We start from the raw sequence: 26,637 nt of genomic DNA, 5'->3' as shown, positions 1-26,637 counted from the left end.
ATTAGCTAACTAAATGTCCAAAATTAAGTAGATATTGAATCTCCCTAAAACCGCGTTAAATTGAAAATCGTGCGAATCGCAAAATCAGCGCCAGCACTGATAGCTCTAAAACTATCAACTGTGTCATTGATTTCTCAACTATGTACATAAGTACAATACTCAATCCTAAACGTATAATTCAAACTTTTAATTTCCTCCAAAAATCTATCGATATTTACACGAACATTTTACGTTACCTTCTATCCTTATGCTTATGTTTCTTTTTCTCCTTCTTGTGCTTTTTCGCCTTTTTGTGCTCCTTATCTTTCTTCTTTTTGCTTTTCCTCGACGAAGACTTATCCTTTTCGACCCACTCTTCAACGGCGTGCTTAGACGATCCTGTCTTGCGCACGATTTCCAGTAATTTGGCATCCAACTGATCGAGCTGTGGAGGCTTCGTCGTTGATGAGCAAGGAACAACTGCACTGGAAGTTGGCAGTTTTGGTCCATAATATGCGTCTTCTTCCTCCGGCTCACCTTCGGAACTCGAGGACGAACCGTCCGAAACTGCAATCGTTAGGGAAGTGGCCGCTTCATTTTCCGGTCGCTTGATGTCGAAGATGCTTTTGAAGATTCCTCGAGGAGGCGAATTATTGCGTAGAACGTTCATTTGACTTGCGGGCTTGATTGCCACCAGGCTTTCGACTAACTTCAGTTTGTCGGCCTCATTCATCGAGGAGGTTGGCAATTGGTCGGTATCTGGAGGTTTTTTATTCTCATCTTCTTCATCGCTGCTACAGAAGATGGATTTGAAGAGATCCTTCTTTTCTTCCGGTTTCTTGTTAACACTATCCAGCACTTTCTGCTCCAAGTCGGATCGCTTAACCGGTTTAGTTACGGTAGCAGAATGTGTTTGCGGCTTGGAAGTTTCTCCCAAGGAACTTCGCTGTTCGTAACTGGTTGAAGGGGTTTCGGTGCCCGCGAAAAAATCTTTCGCAGACACCCTGATGGGCACGGATTCAGGACGCTTTTCTTGTTTCTCAACTCGCTTTGGTATAACCACGGGTGTCACGAAATCCGATTTCCGATTTACCGGTGCTTCCAGGTAGTCGAACACGGAGAACTTCGTTTTGGGCTTCGATTTCTCCTCTTCCATCATTCCTCCGAAGGGTTCTTCCACATTGAACCGCTTGCAGAGATCTTTATGGGGCTTCCACATTGTACGAACGCGCTTCATTTGAATGTCAGCCTGCTTTTTTGGATCCACAACTTCCTTTTCTGCAATTATACTGGATTCGGTTACGAATCGATCCGACATTAAACCATCCAGTGGTCTGTACATGCGCTGAGCCTGTTCGAATTCCTTGAGTTCCCTCTCGCGATCCCATGAGGACATCCCAAGAGGCTGAAGCGTATTTAGCAGCTCTTCTCTGGTTTTCAGTTTATCGGTAGGCTTGAAGGACAGGAACTTCTCATACCTCTCCTGCTTTTCCGGTTCCGCTATGAATGGTTTGAAACCTTCCTTAGTGGAACCAAGATTTTCCGTATGAGATTTGATGTCAAACTGTAAGGATTTTGTCTCAATTTTTGGTTCTGATACAGTTTGAGTTTTTTCAGCGTTCAGCACATTTCCTCCCACAAAAGAGTCGCAACGTTTATTGATCAAACCAAGTAATGCGGTGCCCTTCGACTCTTGAGGCTTTTCCAACGGTTTTTCTCCTAAAGTTTTGGCTCGTTTTTCGGGATTCAGATCGTGTCGTCCCAAACCTTGAATTTTGTACTTGTTGGCTTCCAAAAGCTGTTGTTCCTTCGCTTCATCCATAGGTTCAAATCTTGTTCGACGTTGCATCCAGTTTCGAGGTGTGAAGCCTTCCGGAATCTTAACGCGAAACACCTTCTTAACACCTTTCACAGATTTCTTTGAAGGACAGAACCCTTCCAAGCAATCGTTCAAATGTGCGGACGATTTGATAGCTGCTGGCTTCTTGGATTTATCTTCCAAAGAGAAGTCATACCGCGACATGTCGTCCTTCGAATAGACGTCCTCATCGTCGTCGTCTTCCAAGGCTCCCACACCGAAAGCTTGACCTCGGATCGATAGCTTCTTGTTGTTCCGGTCAACTATTTCCAATGTATCGAACAGATTAAACCTTTGGGCACCAGCTGAAGGTCGTTCAAGTCCTGAATAGCCCAACCCAAAGCAATTATCCTTAAAAGCAGCTAACAAAGGATCGAAATCATCCGGTGCAAAAGTGATCTCATAGTCCGACGAATCGTCACTCCCACTGTCGGAATCGTCTGCATTTCTTCCTCTTCCTTCAGACCCCGGCAATTCACATCCATACATCTTCATCACATACAGTTCCTTATCGTTCCGATCCTTGGCCTTTTGCTTTTCCCCTCTGGTCTGCCTCTCTCCAATGCCTTGCCCCTCGCGCCAACCCATTCTTTTCAACATGCGGACAGCGGTCTTCTCTCTAGCTGGTTCCAACAACGATTTCAACACCGGAACTCCCGGAATCGGACCATTCCAGTTTCTCGTATCCAACGGTCGCTTACCACCGCATTTGCTCGAATGGGCAAAATCCGCCTTGGGTTGGACCCGCTGAGGTGCGATACCAAACTCGCCCAAATCTTCATCGTCCATAAAGTCCATCGGGTTCTGTGCCCTAGCCGAAGCCTTCTCCTTGCGGGAACTCTTGAACTCCGTTGGTTTCCAGCCTTCCTCGGAGCCCACAGTGTTCCAATAACCGGCGGAAAATCCTCCCGTGAATGCGCCATGAAAGCGACGCTTACCATTCACGTCCAGCACGATTTGGTCCTCCACAGATACGGGTTTCTTCGACGGAATCTCGTCTGGAATAAAAGATTAATTCAGTTCCGTCATAAACTTTGGTAATCCGTACATTACCTTCTTCATATGCCGGCAAGGGAGTTCCGAATTTACAGTAAGTGTCATAGTCTTCATCCATGTTGGAGTGTTTGATTCAATTAAACTTTATGCATGTTGTTAATATTACGATATTTTCATGAAAATTACTTAAATTTTCGATAATGAATCAAAAAATTCGTATCACGACGCAACTGTTTTGTTTTGATTCGCACGCAAGTCTTGAGTTGACGTTTGGCTTTGATGTTTTGTTTAGGGGAGACTGGGGCACCATAAAATATTTCAAGCGTGTTACAGAATAAAGGGGCAAGTGACATGAGCCTCTGTTCTTTTGACTTTTTTTTTTGCTGTCTCGCTCCCTCTCACGGGCATCTTGAAAACAGGGCGCACAGTGAAAGTCAAACGTTTCATAGCATGCATAGTGGATTCTGCGTTCGTGTACATACACGTTACATGTCACCAACACTACTTAAAGATTGCTGGTTGAAAATATAAACAAAGATCAGCTGTTCCCAGCAAAATCAAACGGCAGTATTTTCAACCAGCAAATTTGCGCACGTGTTCGTGACACCGCTCGGCGAGAGCTCAATGAGCCTCTGTACGTGCCATAAATTCTTTTGTTCTCATGACTTTTACTGTGCGCCGTGTGTTGGTGCTGTCTCACTCTCTCTCACGAGCAACTTGAAAACAGGGCGCACAGTAAAAGTCAAACGTTTTATAGCATGCATAGGCTCATAGGCTCATTGGCCGTTGGTGCTATAAAACATTTCAATTCTCGCATAACTTGTGATCTCGCCCTAAAAGCCATTAGGTCGTATGGGTCGTATGAATAAACTGAGCAAAAGCTTTTACTTTACTCAAATCCATCTGTCAAACCAATTTCTTGAGCATTTACTCAAGTTGGTATTATAAAACTGAGCATTTGAGCATTTACTTTTCGAACATCCAAATTCGTATGAATAAAGAAGTAAAACCTGAGTAGATGCTCAGAAAATTCTGAGTCACCTACTGACCATGCTCAGTTGAAATTTTAAAGTATGAAAATCAAATTGAAAATTGTAAGAAAGTGCATGTAATCGGCGGTTGTTGCGGACGTGGATAGAATTCAGTTAGTCGGATTTCATAAAGCTAGGCACTACGACAGATAACTGTGCAGCTACAAAATGTGAATCGATCTGTGTTAAATCTTTGGCTCCGGTGCTATTTACCATGCCAGCATTTGACCGTTGACCAAAATTCGTACTGGCTAGAACAGTCTGCTTCACGCTTTGTGAATTGCATAGCTGGTACCAACAGAACTTATGATCAGCTTAGGGACTGTACATTCATTACGTAAGACAATTTTGGAGGAATGTTGACGTTCCTTTACCCATGGTTATATTTTTTGTATGAAATTTAAAAATTATTCTTATGGTCTGTAAGAAATCTCAAACTTTCCTTCCCTCAATCCTCCCGTATTTAATGGACTGCACCATAGGAACTTAAATAGTGTTGATTGGCGCAGTAAATTCTGCAAGCCGGTTATGTACGAATGAACCCGAAAGAAAATCATCGTTTATATGATTAGAAATACCCATTTGCATTTCGACAAACTCGGCATTTATAATCAACGCAAGACTTGTAATCGACGCTGAGACAACACTGACCACATTACGTTTATTTCGCGAGAAAGTAACACTTCTTATACTAATAAAATCAAAATTTCTTCAGAGATTCTTTTAAGTATTTCTCTAAAAAGTTCAATAAAATCTTTGTGTTTCTTTTAGAAATTATTTCGAGTTTACTTTTAGATACTTTTATGGGAATTAATCCACAGTTTTCATTTTTTCGTTCCAAGAACCAATCCAATCCAAGCCAAGCAATCCGCCAAGAATTCCTTTATTCTTTATTAGTATCTCTAAAAAAATGTACAGGATCCCCATGCTTCATCATTTTCTCTGAAAATTCCTGGAAAGTTTCATTAGAAGTTTTTTTTTAGAAATCCATCTACAATCACTCCAGCCACTTTCCTAAAATTCTTCTATGAATATCCCCACGAAATGTCATGGAATTACAACATTTCTTGGAATTCTAGGGATTCCTACTACAATTCTTGCAGATATCTTTCGATGAATAATTCAGAAAATCTAGAAGGAATTATTTAAGTTACATATGTCATAGGCCAAGGCCCCAAACTTTTTGTATCCACGACTCTCTCAGTCATCAACAGTATTCTTCGCGATCCATCTATGTAAAATTGTAAAAACTAAGAGTTTTGTATTTCGTGGTCTTTCATTAGGGTTCATTCACAAATTTCATAGCGTTGAAAGGATGGGTATCATATGATGTTACAGCTCCTACAAAATTTGTAGAATATTCATACAAAAAGCGTTACGAGTGTGATTCAAGATGTGATTATTCCGCTACCCACTAAAGACTGGCCCAGGACCTCCGGGGGTCGCGACCCACAGTTTGGGAAGCTTTGCCATGGGTAATTATTAGAAGATTTTCACTAAGCATCTTTAGAAGACTCCCCAACAATTTCTAAAGTAGATCCTGAAAATATTCATAGAGAAATTAGACAAATATCTATATGAAAAAAATCGAAATTCTTAAAAAAATATTTGGAGAATTTTTTTATCTTTTGTAGACGTAGTTTGTATAAAATTATTTGAAAGAATTCTTGTAACAACATTTGAAACAGTTTTAGGGAATGTATTTTTCAGAATGCTTGTTGTACCTTCTAACTTTTCTGTAAACTCTAGAAGCATATACATGAATAAATCTTCGGAAGAAATTGTGCAAATTCTTGTAGAAGTGTTAGGAATCTCTAGAGGGATCTTTGAAAGGTTCTCGGACTAATTTTTCGGAGAATGCCCTAGTAAATTTATTTTGAGATAGTTAGTAGTAGAGTTCGCAGGCTCTTGATATTTTCGACAGTCGAACTTTGGAAATTCTTCGATAACTTCCCCTCGCTACCAACATGGCTATTTGGGGAAGTTTTCAAAAAATAGGCATTCGACTAAGTAGCATAGTTTATTTATTTTGTCCTTGACAGAGGCGAGGGGGAATGCGTGCTCTCTTTGTCCACCCTGCTTGAGACCATGTTTCAGAGGGTGGCCGTAGGTTTTCACACCAACAGCATATCCGTTTGAACAATGATTTGTCCTATGGCTTCTCCTCTACTGGTTGCTAATCCGGTCGTATGTGGCGTGTTGATCTCAGTTTATTCTGTTTTTCCTTTGTGGCTTGGTGACTTGAGCTCGAATTAATTTTGCAGAACGAAATCTAGCGTCTTTGTTTTAAAGTTGAGGTGGTAGCTGTTGAAGTTGTTGGCGGATTGGATTCTGATGCCGTCCGACCCCGTAGCGGACTCAGATCGAGGTTTTCATTTGGTGAAACTCAGGTTTGTACTTGTGCACCTGAGGGATAAAAATAATCAAATTTTTACCGTTGCGGTCGGCACAGAATTATTTCAGAGTCTTTCACTTACTCACCTATTTCCGGCAGACGTGATGCTAGTTGAGTTTCACCCTTGTGTGTCCCTCCATCAGCAAGCGGCAACAGACTACAAAAACGGGTAAAATCCGATATGGGACTTCTATTTGCGGTTTCCACCGTTGGACCCGAGACGCTGGACTACTTTTAACAACTTGCAAAAATAGGATAACCAAAACAAAAACAACATTTTGACAGAGTAAATGCTATGTTCGAATTTCGAACTTACTCTGAGTAAAGTATCGTTTTATTCATACGGTTTCGAGTAAATGCTCAGAGACTTTACTTTGCTCGAATCAGCTTGAGCATGAGCAAATGCTCGGTTTTATTCATATCACCTATTGGTAACTGAGTGTGTAGCACCTTGTTTCTAAGCAAATTAATGGATCAGGATGAAAACTATCACCACTGGGAGATAGAGGATGCATCGCAGCAATATTGAATAACGTGTAAATCCATTCGTTTGCTCGGTAACAACAAGCTACACACTCGGTTACCAATGGCTTTTAAGGCGAGATCACAGGTTATGCGAGAATTCGTCATCTAACGCAAAGCTAAAATGCTAAGGTGGCGCTGATTATGATGATTGGCACACGGAAAAATGGCATAAGTTTGAAACAATCAATAGGGGTTCATTTTTAATTTGAACATCTAGTCACCCTAGACACGTGTTTCTGGTTACCTCTTTCACTGTTTTGTTTTGATTCTGCGTTCCGTTCCACAGCGTTCCATTCCTCTTTACTCCGTTCCATGAGCTAAATGACGTATGAACCATTTTTAATCTGAACGATGTGCAAATTAGCGGGGTACAAATTAAAAAGTGTTCAGATTAAATGCGGTCAAACCAACGGGGGTACCCGGTATTGGCCTCAGACCCTTATCTTTTCTGAACCTCCTTACGGTATTTATTCGGGGAGGGACCAGTGCATATAGCACTTAACATATGTAGCAGAAGTAGCCTAGGCAAACTGCTTCTTCTAGCCGACTTAAACAATGTTACAAGGGCTGAGCAGCGAGGCAACGAAAAATGAGCGAGGAAGATGCAGCACAAAAAAAAACCGAGTTAAATTCCATCAAAAAAGGGTGCTCTCACAACTCCCCGAGGACTGTCTGTTCGGGCGGCAGACTCGAGAGTTCGTTTGAAGTGTGAGTGATGGTGAGCATCGCAACGAGAGAGAGAGAGAGAGAGAGAGAGAGAGAGAGAGAGAGAGAGAGTGTCTGAAAAAAATCCTCGCATTTTTCTGCACTCTCACTCGAATCGCTTGAGGATCTGTGTTGAAAATTTTGAGTTTATTTTTTTCTCCTCAGAAAAACGGCAAAATTGCCTCCTCTTTGCATCGCAGAGGAGTTTCTATCAAGCCTGGAAAAAAGTAAAGCTATGAATGTCAAAGGAACTAAACAGATACGCTGAACTGAATTTTACGCACGATTAATTATGCTCTTCACATAAAAAGTAAATTACTTACTTGTTGGCATCCTCCAAACTTAGCAGCTCTTCATTTGCACATTCAGAAGCACGTGTTAATGTGTGGCAGCGTTGTTTTCGATTTTGACAGATGCGCTTTGCCGAAATTCGGAGAAATCAATCATTTGCTGATTATTATGGCGAATTTAATTACCGAATTCCGGTTTTATATGTGATTTGCCGTAGTTCGTTAATTTTAGTTATAAAGTTTTTAAATTCAACGAGATTTCAGTAAAAATAAGCTTTACCGAGTGAATTCGTCATTTCATTTTACCGATATGAAATTCTGAGATTAAGTGTGCACGCGAAAATCCTTTGGAGTTTGACATTTCATTATTGATAATTATTATTCCTTCCCACGCAACTTTCACTTCGCTTCGCAATTCGCGTCTACCTTGGCCGCGCCCTTATATTGTCGGGGGACGTGTCTCCTCCGCATGTAGTGAGCATGCGATCTCTCACAACAATGAAACGCGGGCAATCGAACACGACATGCTCCACTGTTTCCTCCACACCAGCACAATTGGGGCACGCAGGAGATTCTGAGTGCCCGAACCGATGCAGATACTGCCTGTAGCAACCATGTCCTGAGATAAACTACGTCACTTCCCCATGATTTCTTTTATACCAATCTGACCCATGGCCGATGACTCCTCTGGCACCTCTTTGATTGAAGCATTGGACATCTTCCTTGATGATGAGCCAGATGGGCGTCATCCTGCCCGGATAAAAACGTATCATTCAGTGAATGGAATAAACCATTAATGTACAATATAACGTATTGGATACAATACAGCGTATTGTAATTGATTGTCGAAGCAATATAATTCTTGTTTGGATATAGAATTCAAAAACAATATAATATATTGTAACAGAACACTGTATTGTTTTTAATTGGTTTTATACCTTACAATTTTAGTCAAATTCCTATTTTCGCGTAAAACAACTGTTGCTTTTCTCTATGTAGCTTTGCTGAAAGAAATAAACAAAACAAGTTCAAAAAGCAAGAAAAGTTGGGTGGAAAATATTCAAAAAGTAAAAATAAGTAGTTTTTTAGAAGTCACTTGACATTAGCTGTAACGACGAATGCAACCATGATACAGTTTGTTGAATTGTTTTTGTAATGTACAACAATTCACGAATTGCTTATCAAGACAATACATGAACAATATATCGTATTGTATTTTCAAAATGTTTGTATGAGAAAATATCTATATTTTTATTGTTACGATAGCAGCGAGAGCTGTCAAAGTGTGAGCCAAACGAACATGCGTTATGTTTGCTTTGAACTTTTCTTGATCATACATTATATTGCAAAAATCTCATATACCATACAGTGAACTGTTCAAAACAATATATTGTACTGTAATTGTATTGTCATTTTACAATATACTGTATTGTATTTCCAATATATTGAATGGTACTGTTTCAATACGTTATATTGTTTTTGTATTGTATTTTTTATCCGGGTGGCACACGGAAAAAATGGCATAAGTTTGAAACAACCAATTTTGTTGGTTGAAATTTAAAATAGAAATATTAGTAGTAGAACGCTAATGGCGTTGTTGTCACAAAATTGATTTTAATTATTATTACCTTAAATTATGGATTTCCATTGTTTGTTCAATACCATGTCGTTGTTTTGGTTTCTAAAATTAATTTGACACTTTGAGGCCCGGTACTCAAGCTGTCAGTTCGTGGCAAACTAGATGTTGGTAACACGAATAGCAGCGACATTAGCATTCTTAGGTTAATGCTTCTACTAAATTTAAGGTCGAAATTTGGTTGTACAGTGCACCCCCGCTAAGTTGAACGGTACCTCATGCAAACCATCGGGGTTCATTTTTAATTTGAACATCTAGTCACCCTAGAAACGTGTTTCTGGTTACCTCTTTCACTGTTTTGTTTTGATTCTGCGTTCCGTTCCACAGCATTCTGTTTCACCTTACTCCGTTCCTTGAGCGTTTTAACCCTCTTTTAATCTGAACGATGTGCAAATTAGCGGGGTACAAATTAAAAAGTGTTCAGATTGAATGTGGTTAAACCAACGGGGGTACCCGGTACACGGGAATAAATTCTGTGGTAAAAATTACTATTTTAGCTGACTACGCCCATTCTTGAAACTACCATGGAATTTCAGACCAATTTACTATGTTTACGGTACATCCCACCATATTACTGATACATTTGACAGAAATAATTTACAACAATCTGATTTCGACTACAGCGTATTTCTGGTGTGCTGAAAATTGCCGGTGCGAGCGCTTAAGTTAACCCCCGTATGGGAAATATCCCCGGGGTGTACACACGAGCCTATCGATCGCAAGGCCCTTGGTTCGATTCCAGGTTGCCGCGATAACTATTTTTGTTTTCAAATTTCGGTTTCATAAGGCAAATTTATGAATTTCAACCCGATTCCTTGTGCCGAATTTTCATAAGGGGTTCCTATGTTTATCGATAGTCCATTTGCCTGAGTGTAGGACAAGTAATGGCCAAGAAATACTTCAGCTATCCAAATTACTTGAGCTGTATTTATTTACCGAATAACACGTCGCGCACGCAGTAGCGAACTTTTACTTACGAGCTTTTATACTGCTTTGCGACTAAAAACGGATGAACCAACACACTCAATCTGTTCGGTAAAAATAACTGGGTTTTGGAACTACCGAAAAAGTCAGTAAACTAAAAAAAAATGTCAGAAATCGAAAAACAGAGATTTTTTTCTGACATTTCGTAGAGAGCTTTCTTTTTATATCATATATTGATAAAAAATAAAACATGTTGAAATTTGCTTTTCAATTACGCGTGGCGACAGTTTTCATTTTACTGACTTTTTCGGTAGTTCCAAAACCCAGTAAAATTTTACCGCGCCAGTAATTTAATCTGTACACACCAAATTTTTATTGCTGTAAATCAGCAAATTTTTGCTGATTTTTTTTGTGCTGTAAATTCAGCAATCGATCCAGCAAAATAAAATTTGCTGATCTGATCAGCAATGCAAATTCTCATTCAAATGACAGCTGGGTTACTGACCATTCAGCAAAACGAATTTTGATTTGCTGATTAATCAGCACTAGGTTATTTGTTATTCTCGTGGGATTTCTTGCTGATTTCCAGCAATTTCAGATTTCCAGCACCCGGTTGATGAAAAATTTTAGGTAACATTTGTAAAAGTTGTCATAGAAAACAATAGAAAATGCGAATGCGTTGTATCATAAACATTTATTTATACAAAAAAAAAACACAATTTTCTGCGCTCTTGGGGGAAAATCGACACCGTCTACCGTAACGGTAATGTTGCCACCTAGAAATAAACATTTTGATGTTGATTGAACCATCAATATCATAGCGAATGTTTAGTATTTACCAAATACGATATAAAAATAAACATAAATATATAAGTGTTCGGGTAAACATTTCTTAAGCTCCATGCTGATATTGTGAGTCAAACGAGTGGGAGAAATTTTTTCTTGTTTTAAATTTATCGGGTGACAGATAAAACAGTTTGCTGATACGAGTTCAGTAATAATGTTTGCTGGTTTACAGCAAAATTTCAAATGGATTGCTGGTTATCAATCATGTGTCATATAAATTACTGAAAATCAGCAAAACTGATGATGATGACAAGTATCCAGCAAGTTAGAATGCTGAACTCCAGTAAACAATTTCAGAAATGCTGTATAGCAGTAAAATAGTGCACACCAAATTTTCGATCAATCTTCCAGCAATTTCGTTTGCTGAAACCAATCCAGCAATACACTATTTTACTGATATACAGCATTTCTGAAATTGTTTACTGGAGTTCAGCAATCTATGCATATATGCATGCCATAAAACGTTTGACTTTCACTGTGCGCTCTGTTTCCAAGTTGCCCGTGAGAGAGAGCAAGACAGCACCAACACTCGGCGCATAGTAAAAGTCAAAAGAACAAAAGAATATATGGCACGTCTTCTTCTTCTTCTTTCTGGCGTACGTCCCAACTGGGACAAAGCCTGCTTCTCAGATTAGTGTTCTTATGAGCACTTCCACAGTTATTAACTGAGAGCTTTCTTTGCCGATTGACCATTTTTGCATGTGTATATCGTGTGGCAGGTACGAAGATACTATATGGCACGTACAGAGGCTTATTGTACCTTCCCACAATGGACTTATCCACGGTCTTCTTTTATTGTCGATTTTCTTTTTCTTTTCCGCTTTAAATGCGGGCCGTGTTTACATAAAATGACATCCGGACTAACATCCAGTGAAGGAATGTTCACCAAATGAACATGAAGTGAATGAATGTGCAGCGAAATCATTCATTTTCTGTAAACATGGCCCGCAGTAAAGGTTTTCTTCCCGCTGGAAGTTGCAGCGTGACGTCATCGTAGATTAGTTCATACGCAGGTGAGAAGAACTGTCATTTAAAATTGAGTTCTCTGAAATTTCTTAACCCATTCAGTCAAGGAATTTATTTACTATTCTTGAGCGAAACAGCATACTTAGCTTATCACCAAGGCGGGTTCACTTCACTACACTACTGGTGACAGAATACAATTCACACACCTTGCTTATTACTGAAAAGGAGCCATCTATAGGCCTATTCACATGACGTCTCAAATAAGCTGATCGGGAAGCACTTTGACAGTTCTTCTATGAAAATGACAGGCCCGTGTTAACACCGGTCCTCCACCGATGTTAACAAATGCATAGACGGATCTGTCACATGAAAAGGCCTATTACGTTTTCAGTTTTTAGATCGCTGTCCAGTTAAGGATTCGAGTTCTAAAAGGGATCCACTTCTTCGAGGAGATATTTTGACATTTCTTTATTTACTTTTTGGCTGATGCACAACTCGGCGCATGGGATACCGGCACGCAACTTCCCAATCAAACAGGCAGTGACTGTCGATAGGGATCGATATCGATTCGTTTTGAATCGGTGGCCATCGCCACCGCTAGACAAAGCTCTATAAAGAAATTGTTACACTGGTTGATCGAGTTAAACTACGTTTGAACCATTTTTAATTTGAACATTGTGGCAATTGGCGGTATGTTAACTAAAACGTATTCAGAATAAAAGCGGTCTTATTAACGGGATGCCCGATATAGTTTACTTATTTTTCGGATCATCTAATAACTCAAGCCTCCAACAAATTAAGTAATATATTATAAGCGTATATTTCTTGAACATTCTACTATTTTAATTGGAAATTTTTAACAGGACAAGATCTTTGATCTTTTCATACTCAAAGTATCGTGGAAAGTTCAATGGTATCTGCATAAGCTTCCACCTGGTAATACCAAACCTGTTATTTCTTCTATAGAAAACCCTCAGGAAATGCTCGTAACTCGGAGCCACCGAATCCATGTCTTCAACGGTGAAAACATAACGTTTTTCAAGCGCGATGTATACTCCTTTGAGCTTAGGTAGTTCCAGTAGCAAGTTTTCCAGCGTCATTACGAAGGCCTCCGTAATGTCATCGTCATAGATAACTGAAATAATAGTAATAGCATATTAACTACTTTATCCAAAAACTATTAATAATTATAAGTAATCATGCATGGCTTAGTTTGATAGTACACTTGGATCTATCGCTAGAAGTGAAAGTAGACTTAAAATAAGTATATGATACTTTTTTTTTGTTTTTCGTTATTTTTGCATCATTTTTCATGTTATCAAAAAAAAAATTGCTAGTTTAAGAATCTTTTCCGATCTTAATCATTATTCATCTGGTTACTAAGTTATTTCGAAATTCCTAGTGAGACTTTATTCTGCCGGTAGCAACATAGATAGAATCAACAAATAGAGAGAACCCAAAGGACTGTCAGATTGTGATGCTTCCGTAGCCAGCATCAAAACTATGCGCAACACTGCATTGAGGTTGGCTGTCAGCTTGGGCCTTTGGCTTGAGGGGCTTGAGCAGCCTCGTAATGCTGGCGACGGGAACATTTTGTTGGTTGGTATAGTGCTGCCAGTCCCTTGAGAGAACCATAGTGAAAGTTTGTTTTCATTGATATCTCGATGGTCCCTTGGATCGCAGTTGCACTGGATTAGGCCTGTTCACAAATTACATAACGCTGAAGGGGGTAAGTGGGTGTTCTCAAAATGTTGCAGCGCATAAAAAATTCATAGAATACTCATACGAAAACTCGTAACAAGGGCCATTTTCAGCGTTATAAAATTTGCGAATGACTCCTTTTGTGTTATGTAACTCAATACCTCCCAAACCGGAATCATCGACAAGCGGAAACCATGTTTTCTCTAAATCTATACGTTGAACCTAACGTCGGGCATAGTGCGCTGAACAGTGGATTTGGTGTGCTACACAGCGCACCTTGCCCGACGTAGCTCCGAAGAGAAATTTGATGGAACTAGTATGTAAATCATGTTTAGGATGTGGATTCGAGACTTCGAAAATCTCTTTCAAATGGACCTGTGGAAAGGCTTAAAAAGCAAGTTAAATTTACTTACCATCAGCTGCTATGACATACTCTACATCTTGAAGTTGTGCTTTAAGTGTATCTGGATAATTTTCATACTGAACTTTGAAATTAAGTTCTGTAACAATCACATTGCAGTTTGGATTTTTTAAACTGGAATTTCTAACTATATTAGCCTGGATCAACTGTAAAAGTCCACCGACATCAATATCTAGAACAGCAAGAAGACAATTAAAAATACAAAACGGAAATCAAATAAATAATATCTTACCGGTACAGATTACTTCGCATGCATAAAAACTAGATACGATACTAGTCAACCCAACTCCGGATCCTAACTCCAGTATCTTTTTATTTTTAAATTTCTTCTCGTTATGCAAAATATAATCTGCTAGTAATAAAGCACCCCTCCAGATTTGGAGACCCACAAGATCGAGTTTCGTTGATTTGAGATGTTCTAAAAATAACATTAGTCATACAAGCATTCCCCAATAAATCAAAGCACGTTACCTATCTCAATAACGCCTTTTCTTTTACGCTCTATAATTAAGTCCCCATCTTTGTCGGTTTCAATAGATGGTTTATCCTGCAATTCAGCTAATATTACACTTTTTTCACTAGAAAGCTTATGTGCGTCTTTTTGATGACCGTTGCTATGATTGTGTGCTACATTCAAGCCGTATCCATTAAAATCTAGATTATTGCCTTCTTCCTCTGTGGAGCACCCATTCTGTCCTTTCGTTTTTTCATTTTCTTTCGGATAGACAAATGTAAATTTAGATATGCTGTCTGCGAAAAAAAAAGTTATGTTACTCGCAAAATTTTGGCAAAATCTTCCAAAAATAGCTCTTACTTCCATTTGTTGCGTTCGTCGTAGAAAAATCCGTTTCAGCATATAGCTCAGAACACACCTCGAAAGTTGCCATAGGATCGTCACAAACTAGGAACTATTGCCAAAGATACCAAATCAATCACAATAATATTAACAGTTTGATTATTGTCTATTGATCTATTGTCTCAAACATTGACTGAACTGCACTAATCGTAGATTGAAAATGTATCCGGAAAAGAATACTGCGAATTGGCAAGATGAGGACAGCTGATGTATTCGCTACCGCATCCACAACAAGACTGAGATTACGCTTTTGAGAGAATGAATAAAACAAAAGAGCAAAGCAAATTTGTTTATAAATAAATTTATCTTATTCACACACACCACGAGCAATCCGGTGTAACATAATAAGTGTTGGTTGAACTGTAGGTTGATTAACCCATAGCATTAATACTAAATAACCAAGCTTCACATGTGCCCATGTCTACGATAGGTCAGTTTTACTTGTACGATAAGAAATTTTTGATCAACTGTGCAATTTCATAAACTGATTACACTATCGTGATCGTCAGTACACATTTTGGAAATACAAAACTAGTTTTAGCCGTTAATTAGACAAAGCCTATAAACAAGATATCTTGTACCGTTTACGAGATTGTCGTTATTTTGTCAAAATTACCCGTAAACTAAATATGACACAGACGTACATATAGTCGTTTTGATTGCATCATTTTTAATCAACAATCAATTTTAATTGATATAAGTTACAACAAAACCATTAACAATCCAAACAACACATCATTCCTTTGCCACGCAAACTATTACACTGTTTCAGACAGTCGCGTCGGAAAACATCAGACGACCAGACACTCAAATTTAGGATTGACTATAAATAACTAGCGTCAGAAAACAGCTGATACACTTTCACTTTTCACTGTCAGCACGTGACACACGATTGAACTATAAATATAAACTTATTTCCTCGATATGTGATAGTTTTGCACACTCTACATAATTACAGGATGCTGGAAGTAGGCACACACTGTCTGTGCAATAGTGATTTAACCATTGGCGATGGCAGCGACTTAGTAACTTTATTCCGATGATATAGTTATGGGACTGTCATTCTTTGCAGTCAGCATGGAAATCAACTTTTCTAGTCGCTCTACTGATAAATCTCATAAGAACTATTTCGCGTGAATATAGATCACCGTCAGTTCGGCGCTGATAGCGCTGATAGTTATTAGTACTTTCGATGTAAACAAAACAGGCGCGTCTCGTAATATAGACATGTATACATATATGCTCACAGCTGCCATTGACATTCAATACATGCATGCAGCGAAGTAATGTCAATTTTAGCGTAACGGATTTTTGATAGTATTGGTAGCTACGAAAATAGAGTCACTGTTCCTATTCTGTACCCGAATTTGATAAACCCAGTTCTCGCATAACTTCTGATCTCGCCCTAAAAGCCATTGGTAACCATGTGTGTAGAACGTTGTTTCTGAGCATTAGAATGGATTTTCATGTCATTTTACAACGCTATGGGGAAGAAAAGATCATTATCTACCTGCCCGTGATGTTGGTTTGGATGCTTATTCTTTCATTTGCTCAGAAACAACGAGCTACGCACGTGGTTACCAATGGCTTTTAGGGCGTTATCTCAGAGTATGCGAGAGTTGATGATGATTGGTACCCGAAAGCAAATCGAACTATAGAAAAATCATATATTCCACTGTACCAACACTGTTAGGTGTCGGCCAGGGTAGACGCGTCACGCGAAGCAACGCGAAAATCCTTTGGAGTTTGACATTTCATTATTATAATTGTTATTCCTTCCTATGCAATTTTCGCTTCGCTTCGCAATTCGCGTCTACCCTGGCCGCGCCCTTAAACACAGCAACGAGGGACACAAATCGTTTAGCAAGACAATGAAAATGCACAGTTGTTTATTATGCTGTAAAACTTTCATTTTATGTGCAGCCAGTCATAATCTCATAATACGTTAAATTTGAGATTTAATATATTGTCGGCGCGGTAAAAAGTTAGAAATGATTCACTCGCTGGGCGTTTGTAGGCTTCCTGTAGATTTCGAAGTTGTAAGTTGAACTTTCTTCCCTGGTGACAAGTAGATCCAAAAATGATAGTTTTCCATCCTTCTCTTCCTCGTGGGTGTACTTGATATCCTTGTGTACGCTGTTGATTGTATCCAAAATTTTAGCCAGATCGTTCCGCTTGATAACGCTGAAAATGTCGTCGACATATCTCCACAATTTATCCGGTAATACTCCCTGTTTCTTTAAATTTTCCTAAAAATTCGCCATGAATAGTTCGCACAAAAACGGGGAGAGAGGGTTTCCCATGGGGGCTCCTTTCGTCTGTTTGTAGAAATTTCCTCGAAATTGAAACTAGTTTTTGTCCATGCACAATCTTGCCAACCTCATGTATGTCCTGACCTTTCCTTTCCATGCTGCATCCTTCCTTTGGGGTAATAACCAGTCTTCGAGAAGATTTAGGGAATCCTTTACTGGAACGCTGGGGAAAAGAGCCGCTACGTCGAAAGAAACCATCATCTCGTCATCCTCGATGTGCCCTGACTCTAATAGTTTCTGGGAGAACTCCTGGGTGTTTTTAACTGACCTAGTGGGAAATGGATTCGGCATACTCTGGAATTCCTTGACTAACCATTTCGCCAGTTTATGAGTGGGGGATCCGTCGGCCGAGATGATTTCTCGCATTTCCTTTCCTGGTTTGTGAATCTTCGGTAGTCCTTTAATCCGTGTTTGAGAAATGTTTCTTCTCCTTGGAAACTGGATGTGGCGGAGAGTCTAGAAATTTGCAAACAGGTACCTACGACGCTACTCAACAGAGACAACGGCAACGGAAATACATGGCTATTCAACTTGGTACCTACCTGGGAGGGAGGCACCGATACTACACACGAAATATAGAACAAAGTTTGTTTGAACTGCAAGATAACTCCAGCTTGCCAACAACAATCAAGGCAGGCTTGGGAAAAATCGCTAGTTTTCTTTTGTTGTGTACTTTTTTTCTTTCCTGACAAACATGGAAAAAGGGCCACAGTTTTCTATACACCAAATATTAGTTTTCATTGGAAAAAGTAAAACCATGCGTTTTTCAATACTTTATATTCAATCAGTTGAAAGGTGCTCACGTGACATTACTTGCATTATGTGCATGAATTGATTTTCATTCAATTTTTGTCACTTTTGATGTAATGCGAAAATGTGTTTTAATCAGTTACGCGCTTTTTCCATGTTAGTCCAATGTTTGAGATCTGGGCTCACAGTGACAGTTCGTGACAGCGGAATCCCGGCTCACTATGACGTACGTAAATTGTGTATTGGTTTCTCCCTCCCAGGTACCTACTAATCGTTCCCGTGATGTACCTTTCAGCATTTAAAGTTTCAACAAAAGAGGGATGGAATGTACCTAAAAGCTCATAAATTTTAAGTTAAAAAAAAAATAATGGGTAGGGAAATACGTTTATACCTAGTGTTAATATATAATGTGTGCATACGATGGTTTTCTTCCAGTCGAGTCTAGTACACGACACTGAAGACGACCTTACAGTTGAGTTCGAAATACGCGTATCTGGAAAGGATACAAACTCTAGTGGAATTAAATGGTATAGTACTAAATTCGGTTTTTTCATCTACTTAAATATTTTTTGTTTCATCAAGACGGACGTCACTATTGTCCATCGACCACCTTTTTAACGGTCGATACAAAAATATGGTAGGTGGCCAACCCGCAGCGCTCGCATCGTTTTTGTTCGCGTTTGACGTTTACACACTACCGCCATCTGTTGGCCCGTCGGCCAAACACACTTATTTTAGTATTGGGCGTTAGTGTTACGTCTGTTCGTCTGTGATCAATCCATACTCTAACTTTCGTACATAAGCTAGGTATGCTGTTCCGCTCAAGAAAAGTAAAAATTTCTGCTCAAGAAATGGTCAAGAAAATTCCTAAAGTGAGCTCCATTTGAAATGACATTTCTTTTCAACTGCGTACTGCGATCGAAGAAAAATGCTTTTCTTGAGCATTTCTTGTAAGAAATTTCCCACGCATCGAGATAGGCGATTACTTTTCTGTTGAAGTACATACTTCGCTATAGACGCAAAAGTGGTATCTTTTATCGTTTAGGCGACAGAACTGAAAAACCGATGACTACTCGCACGCTTCCCATAGGAAATTGGGTTCTATTGTGGGCCTCATAACCGTGTGCTAACGGCGGCAGTAATTTACACGCATTGTAAGTGTAATGTAGTGAACCATCCTTCCCTTTCCAGTCATAAGAAGCTTTTCGTCAATCAGAACACTCTTCATTGGTCTGTTTGGTGTTTTGTATGTCATTTATTCGTAACCTCAGTCCTCCTTAGCCTAGTCTCTATAGTAAGACTAACAGTATTTTATTGAAAACGATGCTAACATTAAATAATATTAGTAATGGTATAGGTAATAGGTACTGACCCTCAGCATCAAGTAGTTGTCAAGCAAAAAAGATGCTTGAGCATTAGACCTGTTCAGTTTTTGACAAAAGTTCTCCGACTCTCTGTGCCACATCAAATTCCGAACCTATTTATCAAAACAAGTTATCTGTCAAAAAATGAGCCAATTCGGTAAAGTTTTAGAGGTGTATCAAATCGATTTTGTGCTTTTCTGGACCTTTTTACCGATAAATGTCCCTAAAAACAAAAAATATAATTGAAAATGATTCGAAAATATCACTATCCTTTTGCTACCACAATGGTCTATCACTTTGTCGAAGATACTAGGGTGTTTTGATCGCTGCTTCATTATGCTTTCAACGTAATTAGTCAAAAAATCTTGAAAAAAGCTATATGTTTTTCCAGTTTGACATATATATTCCGATAAAAATTTGATTATATGTTGTATCCAATTTAACTATATGTTTCACCTGAGTGCTACGTAGATATCGTTCATACATCATTTTCACGTGCGAATTGATTTTCACTGCGAAATAATTGAAATTATATTACTCTATACCCTAAAATTTCATAGGGTTGCCAACACGAAAGCACTTTGTGAAAACCACAGCTACCCATGATTTAGACGTCATATCTTTGAAGCCTGCCGTCCATCACCATCGGTTCAAAGTAGAGTTGATGGTAAGCTTTGGGCCTGATGATCAGAAAATCCACGGTTCAAGTACAACAATTTTTTTTTTGCATAATCAACGCAAAAAGCATTATATAAACCAAATATTTTGTTAAAAAAAAAAAACAAGGAAATCATGTACGATTTCTGTGTATTAATTGGTCGATGTTCTGATGCTATTTTGATACAGATGTATCACCAAATAGATAAGCCCCATTACTACGGTAAAGAATGCGAATATTTAAAATACGGTAAATGATGCGTTTATTTTTTTTTATTTAACAATTATAAATTATGGAAAACTTAACCACTAAACAGTAATGTAACTGAATCTAACAAAATCTTAACATTATTCGCACTTAAGACATTTGTTCTATAACGTTCTTCTTTGTCAAAGATGGAATTTTTTTGCGGTTGTTGAACACATTAACGATTATAGCTTGCTTATCCTTTTCTTTCATTGTACCAAAATTGTTATATTTTTCCCCCAACGCCACAGCTCGTTCAGCAGAATCATTCACCACGCTTAGTGATTCGCATAGTATCTTAGCGCTTCTAAACGATTCGTACTTTTCCCATTTTGAAGCATCCTGTTCATCGAAAAAGTCAGTTTCGATATTGAGAATTTTGAAAAACAATTTTGACGAAGGAGAAACAAAGTCTGAAAGTTGTTTTCGATTGCATGTCTTAATTTTTTTAGCAGTTGGTTCTGTCTTATCTTGCATAATGTCAATTATTTTCTTCTTGACTTCTTCACTGACTTTCTCGTCAAAAAGGGCGAGACAAATATTAGTTGTACTTAAATAATCCAAATGTCTGGACAACTTATTTTCTGCAACCATTTTGATTCCAGAATCGCCATAGGATTTTAGTTTTTGGATTAATTGTAGATCATGTCTTGGGGCAGATTGAGCGGACGGGGCAGCAAACCAAGCATCCAAATATATCAGTATAATAAACCGATTGATTCGTCGCAATGCTTGTAGCTCCATTTTAGTGAGCTTGAACTGCTCTCGGAAAAGATATATTTTCAATGAATACAGTGCTCGTGACATCCAGCGAGCTCTGTGCATGGCACCTGTAAATATTCAAAATTGAATAACAGTTATTGAAATAATTATTTACTATTTAATTTTTACCGGGTGACTTGATATTGATTTGAACACCATTCAATGTGGTAACTCCAAGAAGTAACGCAGCTAACTCTACTAACTCTTTGTAGTCAGCACGAATCTGATCCATTTTAAAAAGATCTTGAATTGTTTGTAATCGTCCGGACAACGTTTTCGATGGAATCATGTTTGCCGCACTTTTATACGAACCTAAGAAAATGTAATTTGTTAGAAAACTTAAAATGTTGCTAAGTTAGTAGAAGTAATTACTCTTATTGATATTAGGCCAAGCTTTCTGAAACCGTTTGAAAATTGCTATTTCAGGGCCATTGGATTTTTCTTTCAAAACATTCGTGAAAACAGCTTCAAGAATTAACTCGAGAATGTGGTGTCTACATGGTAGATGAAGCAAGCTCCTTCCTAATTCCTTTTCCAATATAGCAACAGATCCATTTCGGATGCCAGAGTTAGCCGCTGTGGTGTCATAGCAGATACATTTAACGCTGTTTTTAATACCTTTCTCCTCGAGTAGTTTCAGTACCGCTTCTGCAATGTCTTTGCCCGTACCTGAAGAGATCACTGGTACTCCTACTATCTGCTCTATTCCATATCCCGAAACAGTAACTGCTAACCTTTCCTCTGTTTCTTGTCCTACGTTCTTTTTCATCCGTTTCGTGTCGATATGAATTACAATTGCTTCCGATACTGAAAAGTTATTCTGAGCATTGTTCATTTGTTCAACTCTCGCCTGTTAATAATAAAAATATCTTTATGTGTGTATAAAAATAATTTAAATTAAGTTACTTTTCCTCTAAGGCGGTAAACACTTGATCTGCTGCTAGCCACCAGGTCGGTATCAAGGCCCAATCCAATAGCTGTAGCGGTTAATATCGCTGAAGCCGCCGTGTCAGTTACCATCGCTCGATCTAATAACGTAAGAGTTTCGTTGTTCCAAGGTTTAATTTTTTGCTTTTTCGTTAATGGTTCACTGCAATCGGAGGCGGTGTCATCCCATTCGGAGTTTCCGTCTGACAGATCGCTTTCAAGAACAAAATCTAGGCGATACAAATAGGCAAAATTTATGAAATTTATTTTTGGTAACATACATTTTCAAACGCGTACCTGGTGTGCATGCCATTGGTGACTCAGATGGTCTGGACGTTTTGCGTGATTTACTGGAGACATCAAACGTAAATCTTGAACTATCACGCCACTTTTTCCGGCTTAATTTATAACAATCTTGACTTTTCTTGCGATTAGCCAGAAGTTTTCGCCAGGATGAAAATAGATTTTGGATTTTCTTGCTGATGTACCATACCCTCTGTGGCTGGCGTTTTTTGTCTTCCCATATTCGATGAACGGCTTTTGCGGTAAGCTTGCAACTTGTCGGCACAGTCAATTTTTGTTTTCTATGGTGGTAGAAAAAAACTTGCAGTACGGAGCGCGTTGATGGAATTTTATTATTTGGGAAAGACTCCCGATAACAACCAACATTCCAAATTCGACTATTCATCTTGAATCAGAAACTGAAAATGACCCTATGTCATACATCGATTCAAAGATTACTTTGTTTTCAATCGGAAGCTTTTGTTATTGCATAAATAATGTAACCGAATAGGTCTTCAACTAATAATATATACAATAAATTTAAAGAATGCCAATAACTTTTACAATTAAGAAAACAACAAAAATATTTGATCAGCTGTACTTGAACCTAGGAGCTTCTGATCAACAAGCCCAAACCTTACCATCAACTATATTTTGAACCGTTCATGATGCCACTGTAAAGTTCATAGATATGACATCTAAATCATAGGTGACTGTGTTTTTCCTAGAGAGAATCCATGTTGGCAACCCTATACGTTTTTAGGGTATAGAGTGATACTTATTCAATTATTTCTTTGTGAAAATCAATTTCTGTACAAAAATGATGTATAGACGAACTGCTCGTAATACCCGGATTTAATAGATTATTGAAGTGGATACAAAAACTAATAAGGTTTTTATTATAATTTCTAAGGAAAACTGGAGAAAGATATAGCTTTTTCTGAGATTTTTCGACTGTTAACGTTAAAAACATAATGAAGAAGCAGTCAAAACACCTTAGTGTATTTGGCATTAAGATTGATCATTATCTTAGCAAAAGGCTGGTGGTATTTTCGAAGCATTTTTGAAGTTATTTCGATTTTTCAGCAAGGAATTTTGGCTGAAAGGTCAAAAAAATCACATAATCGATTTGATACACCTTTAAAACTTTAACAAATTACAGTGAGAGGCAAAATAAAGTGCCCACCTTACCAGTTTTCGAATTTCTCTCATTGATTTGGTTAAAATTAAAGTTAACACACCTAAATCTTTTGTGATATTTTATTTTTGATGTTCTTTTAAAGTTGCACTTACGAAATTTTGATAAAAAAAAGAATTTTACTTAAAGAAAAAGAAAATCAATTTGTATTGAAAAAAAAGTAGTGACAAAAATAAGTGCCCACTTCCTTCTTGGCCCCAGAAAAGATGATTTAAGAAAAATAAAAAGCAATTTAATAGTTAATGTGTCCTCCTTTGGCCTTAAGGACTTGCTGGAGGCTCTTCGGCATGCTTTTCACCAGGTTTTGTAGGTGTTGTGGATCTAGTTCTTCCCAGGCGCGCTCCAAGGCTTCAAAATAATTATTTTTGTTGGTAACACCAGTTTTTTCAACCCTGGCATCGAGAATCGCCCACAAATTCTCGATGGGGTTGAGGTCTGGGCTTTGTGGAGGCCATTCCAGCGGTTTAATCCGACAAGACCGGAAAAAAGACTTGGTCTTCTTTCCAGTATGCTTCGGGTCGTTGTTCTAGAGAAATATGAATTTCTCTTCAAGGCCCGTCTGGATCAGCGAAACCTCCAGATTTTCCAGCAAGATGTTAATGTAGGAATCTGCCATCATTATTCCGTCGATTTTCACGAGGTTTTCTACTCCACTCCATGAAAAACACCCCCAGACCATCACATTTCCTCCTCCATGCTTCACCGTTCCTTGGATGTGGTGCTCTGCATCACACACGAGCCCGCCGCTCTCGGTTAGACAGCTCGAGCTTCAGGAGCGCCACATCCAAGGAACGGTGACGCATGGAAGTGTGATGTGATGAAATGTGATGGTCTGGGGGTGTTTTTCATGGAGTGGAGTAGGAAGCGTCGTGAAAATCGACGGAATAATGACGGCAGATTCCTACATTAACATCTTGCTGGAAAATCTGGAGGTTTCGCTGATCCAGACGGGCCTTGAAGAGAAATTCATATTTCTCTAGAACAACGACCCGAAGCATACTGGAAAGAAGACCAAGTCTTTCTTCCGGTCTTGTCGGATTAAACCGCTGGAATGGCCTCCACAAAGCCCAGACCTCAACCCCATCGAGAATTTGTGGGCGATTCTCGATGCTAGGGTTGAAAAAACTGGTGTTACCAACAAAAATAATTATTTTGAAGCCTTGGAGCGCGCCTGGGAAGAACTAGATCCACAACACCTACAAAACCTGGTGAAAAGCATGCCGAAGAGCCTCCAGCAAGTCCTTAAGGCCAAAGGAGGACACATTAACTATTAAATTGCTTTTTATTTTTCTTAAATCATCTTTTCTGGGGCCAAGAAGGAAGTGGGCACTTATTTTTGTCACTACTTTTTTTTCAATACAAATTGATTTTCTTTTTCTTTAAGTAAAATTCTTTTTTTAATCAAAATTTCGTAAGTGCAACTTTAAAAGAACATCAAAAATAAAATATCACAAAAGATTTAGGTGTGTTAACTTTAATTTGAACCAAATCAATGAGAGAAATTCGAAAACTGGTAAGGTGGGCACTTTATTTTGCCTCTCACTGTATCTCATTTTTGGACATAATACTTATTTTGTCAAATAAGTACAGAATACGATGTGGCAAAGGTACCTTAAAAAAAGTGAACAGGTCTATTGAGCATACATAAAGTGTTATTTGTAATTTACATGCTTTTTCCATTTTGATCAATTTATCAAATGATTAGATAATGAACTAAAAGTGCAAGCATAGATTTTCAGTTTTGTTTTGCGTTGCGTTGCTTGGTAACGAAGTATTTCGTAGATTGCATACTGAAAATTGTCATGTTAGAAACTTTACAACACTTATTCCAATCGCTCATGGAAAACTATTTTGGATCAAATAGTTATCCAATCGGAAGTCAGAGATGCAAAGACAGGATAATTTCCATTGCCGGCCACGCCTTTCTTCTCCGTTACGAGGAAAGGAAAGGAAAATGATGATAAGACACCTACTTGAAGAGAGGCCAGCGACTCACCGACGCCCTCATAGATGTCAAGGAGTTGGATGATGGGAAGGAAAATGGTCTAGGATTCACTATAAGCGAGTGATGCGACCGGATTGAAATTTAGTGTATGTGTAGTTTAGTATACTTTTTGTAATTGAGTGTAAGTGTGAATGAAATGTTTACATCATCGTTGGGAGTGACGTTGCTAAGAAAGTTAAAGTCACTCCATGCGTGTTCGTCTTCCCGGGATGAGACACAGGTATTTCCACCTTGTGCCTTAGCAAAAAGAAGCTTTGGTTTGAGCGCCATTACTCGCTCTCTGAAACGAGAAGAATAAATGACCCAACCCCATGCTACAGAAATTAGCCCAGAATTAGAAATAGCGGTTAAATCGGAACAAACTCACCAAATCCGTCCATTTATCGAAACGCCGAGTGTTTACACGTTTCCTCAAAAACTTCAATATTAATCTGTTGGGAATTTTAATCGACATCCTCTGAATGGTTTCATATCTGAATTTAGTTTGAACTAATTTCTGCGTAGCACAATAATCATCATCGAAGGCGGCTTTCATACTTACGGGGGCAGGATCCGTCATTGATTTCGGAACTTTCAAAAGCAGTTTTTTGTTCAAAATTGAGAAAATTTACTGGAAACTGTGTTCACTGTATTCCATATTCCAACCGAAACACAGTGAACACATTTTCATCGAATCATTTTTAGTTTTGAACAGAAAAACTGCTTTTAAAGTTTCGATGATGACGGTGGATACGATGACGGAGCGTTGAACGTTAACACAGGTTTTCAAAACTTATTATCAGAAAGTATAAAATTAAAAATGATGAAAATCTCACAACCGGATGCTTTTTTATCTTATTTTGTCAAAGTCAAACTTATTCCAAACGAAAAAAACACTAACCGGGTGGCGTAACACTAACGGAATCATGCAAAAGTCTAGCACGCCACAAGCCATCTTTGAAATCTTCGCAAATAAAAAATAACACTTAGGGTTTTGTTCTACTTCGTCGTAAGCGCTATTATTC

The 26,637-nt window shown here is 38.6% G+C and overlaps 3 protein-coding genes and 1 long non-coding RNA gene across 5 annotated transcripts in view; all 4 read right to left on the bottom strand.

Annotated features, from left to right (window-relative positions):
• Window positions 1-166: 166 nt before the first annotated feature.
• LOC5570805 (G patch domain-containing protein 1 homolog) lies at window positions 167-3,120 on the bottom strand. The gene is made up of 2 exons (XM_021853614.1): window positions 2,891-3,120; window positions 167-2,835 (listed from the first exon to the last, which is right to left on the bottom strand). The coding sequence occupies exons 1-2, from the start codon at window positions 2,949-2,951 to the stop codon at window positions 233-235; spliced, it is 2,664 nt and encodes an 887-aa protein (XP_021709306.1). The 5' UTR covers window positions 2,952-3,120; the 3' UTR covers window positions 167-232.
• Window positions 3,121-5,871: 2,751 nt separating this feature from the next.
• LOC110679300 lies at window positions 5,872-6,671 on the bottom strand. Its single transcript, XR_002502372.1, has 2 exons — window positions 6,346-6,671; window positions 5,872-6,270 (listed from the first exon to the last, which is right to left on the bottom strand). It is a non-coding gene; the product is annotated as an uncharacterized LOC110679300 (long non-coding RNA).
• A 6,271-nt stretch (window positions 6,672-12,942) lies between these two features.
• LOC5578205 (methyltransferase-like protein 22) lies at window positions 12,943-15,683 on the bottom strand. The gene is made up of 5 exons (XM_011495433.2): window positions 15,088-15,683; window positions 14,745-15,023; window positions 14,506-14,691; window positions 14,266-14,445; window positions 12,943-13,286 (listed from the first exon to the last, which is right to left on the bottom strand). The coding sequence occupies exons 1-5, from the start codon at window positions 15,158-15,160 to the stop codon at window positions 12,994-12,996; spliced, it is 1,011 nt and encodes a 336-aa protein (XP_011493735.2). The 5' UTR covers window positions 15,161-15,683; the 3' UTR covers window positions 12,943-12,993.
• Window positions 15,111-26,637, bottom strand: part of LOC5578202 (oocyte zinc finger protein XlCOF28) — a 34,737-nt gene continuing 23,210 nt past the window's right edge. For both annotated transcript variants that reach the window (XM_021853613.1, XM_001656794.2), the window contains one exon: window positions 15,111-15,181. In XM_021853613.1, the coding sequence (XP_021709305.1) occupies window positions 15,175-15,181 (7 nt within the window). In that variant the 3' untranslated portion in view covers window positions 15,111-15,174. The remainder of the gene's footprint in view (window positions 15,182-26,637) is intronic.

Source organism: Aedes aegypti, chromosome 3, assembly GCF_002204515.2.
Source record: "Aedes aegypti strain LVP_AGWG chromosome 3, AaegL5.0 Primary Assembly, whole genome shotgun sequence".
NCBI classification, from domain to species: Eukaryota; Metazoa; Arthropoda; class Insecta; order Diptera; family Culicidae; genus Aedes; species Aedes aegypti.
The sequence above is the reverse complement of the archived record's forward strand: the minus strand, read 5'-3'. Positions and strand labels throughout refer to the sequence as shown.

What these genes read in the sequence shown, in the direction of transcription:
- LOC5570805 (XM_021853614.1), bottom strand. Translation starts at nt 2,951, where the DNA reads ATGGATGAAGACTATGACACTTACTGTAAATTCGGAACTCCCTTGCCG. An exon ending in CTTGCCGGCATATGAAGAAG is followed by an intron (nt 2,836 to 2,890) that starts GTAATGTACGGA and finishes CTTTTATTCCAG; the next exon opens with ACGAGATTCCGTCGAAGAAA.
- LOC5578205 (XM_011495433.2), bottom strand. Translation starts at nt 15,160, where the DNA reads ATGGCAACTTTCGAGGTGTGTTCTGAGCTATATGCTGAAACGGATTTT. An exon ending in AAAAGGCGTTATTGAGATAG is followed by an intron (nt 14,692 to 14,744) that starts GTAACGTGCTTT and finishes TGTTATTTTTAG; the next exon opens with AACATCTCAAATCAACGAAA. An exon ending in GTATGTCATAGCAGCTGATG is followed by an intron (nt 13,287 to 14,265) that starts GTAAGTAAATTT and finishes CTATTATTTCAG; the next exon opens with TTATCTATGACGATGACATT.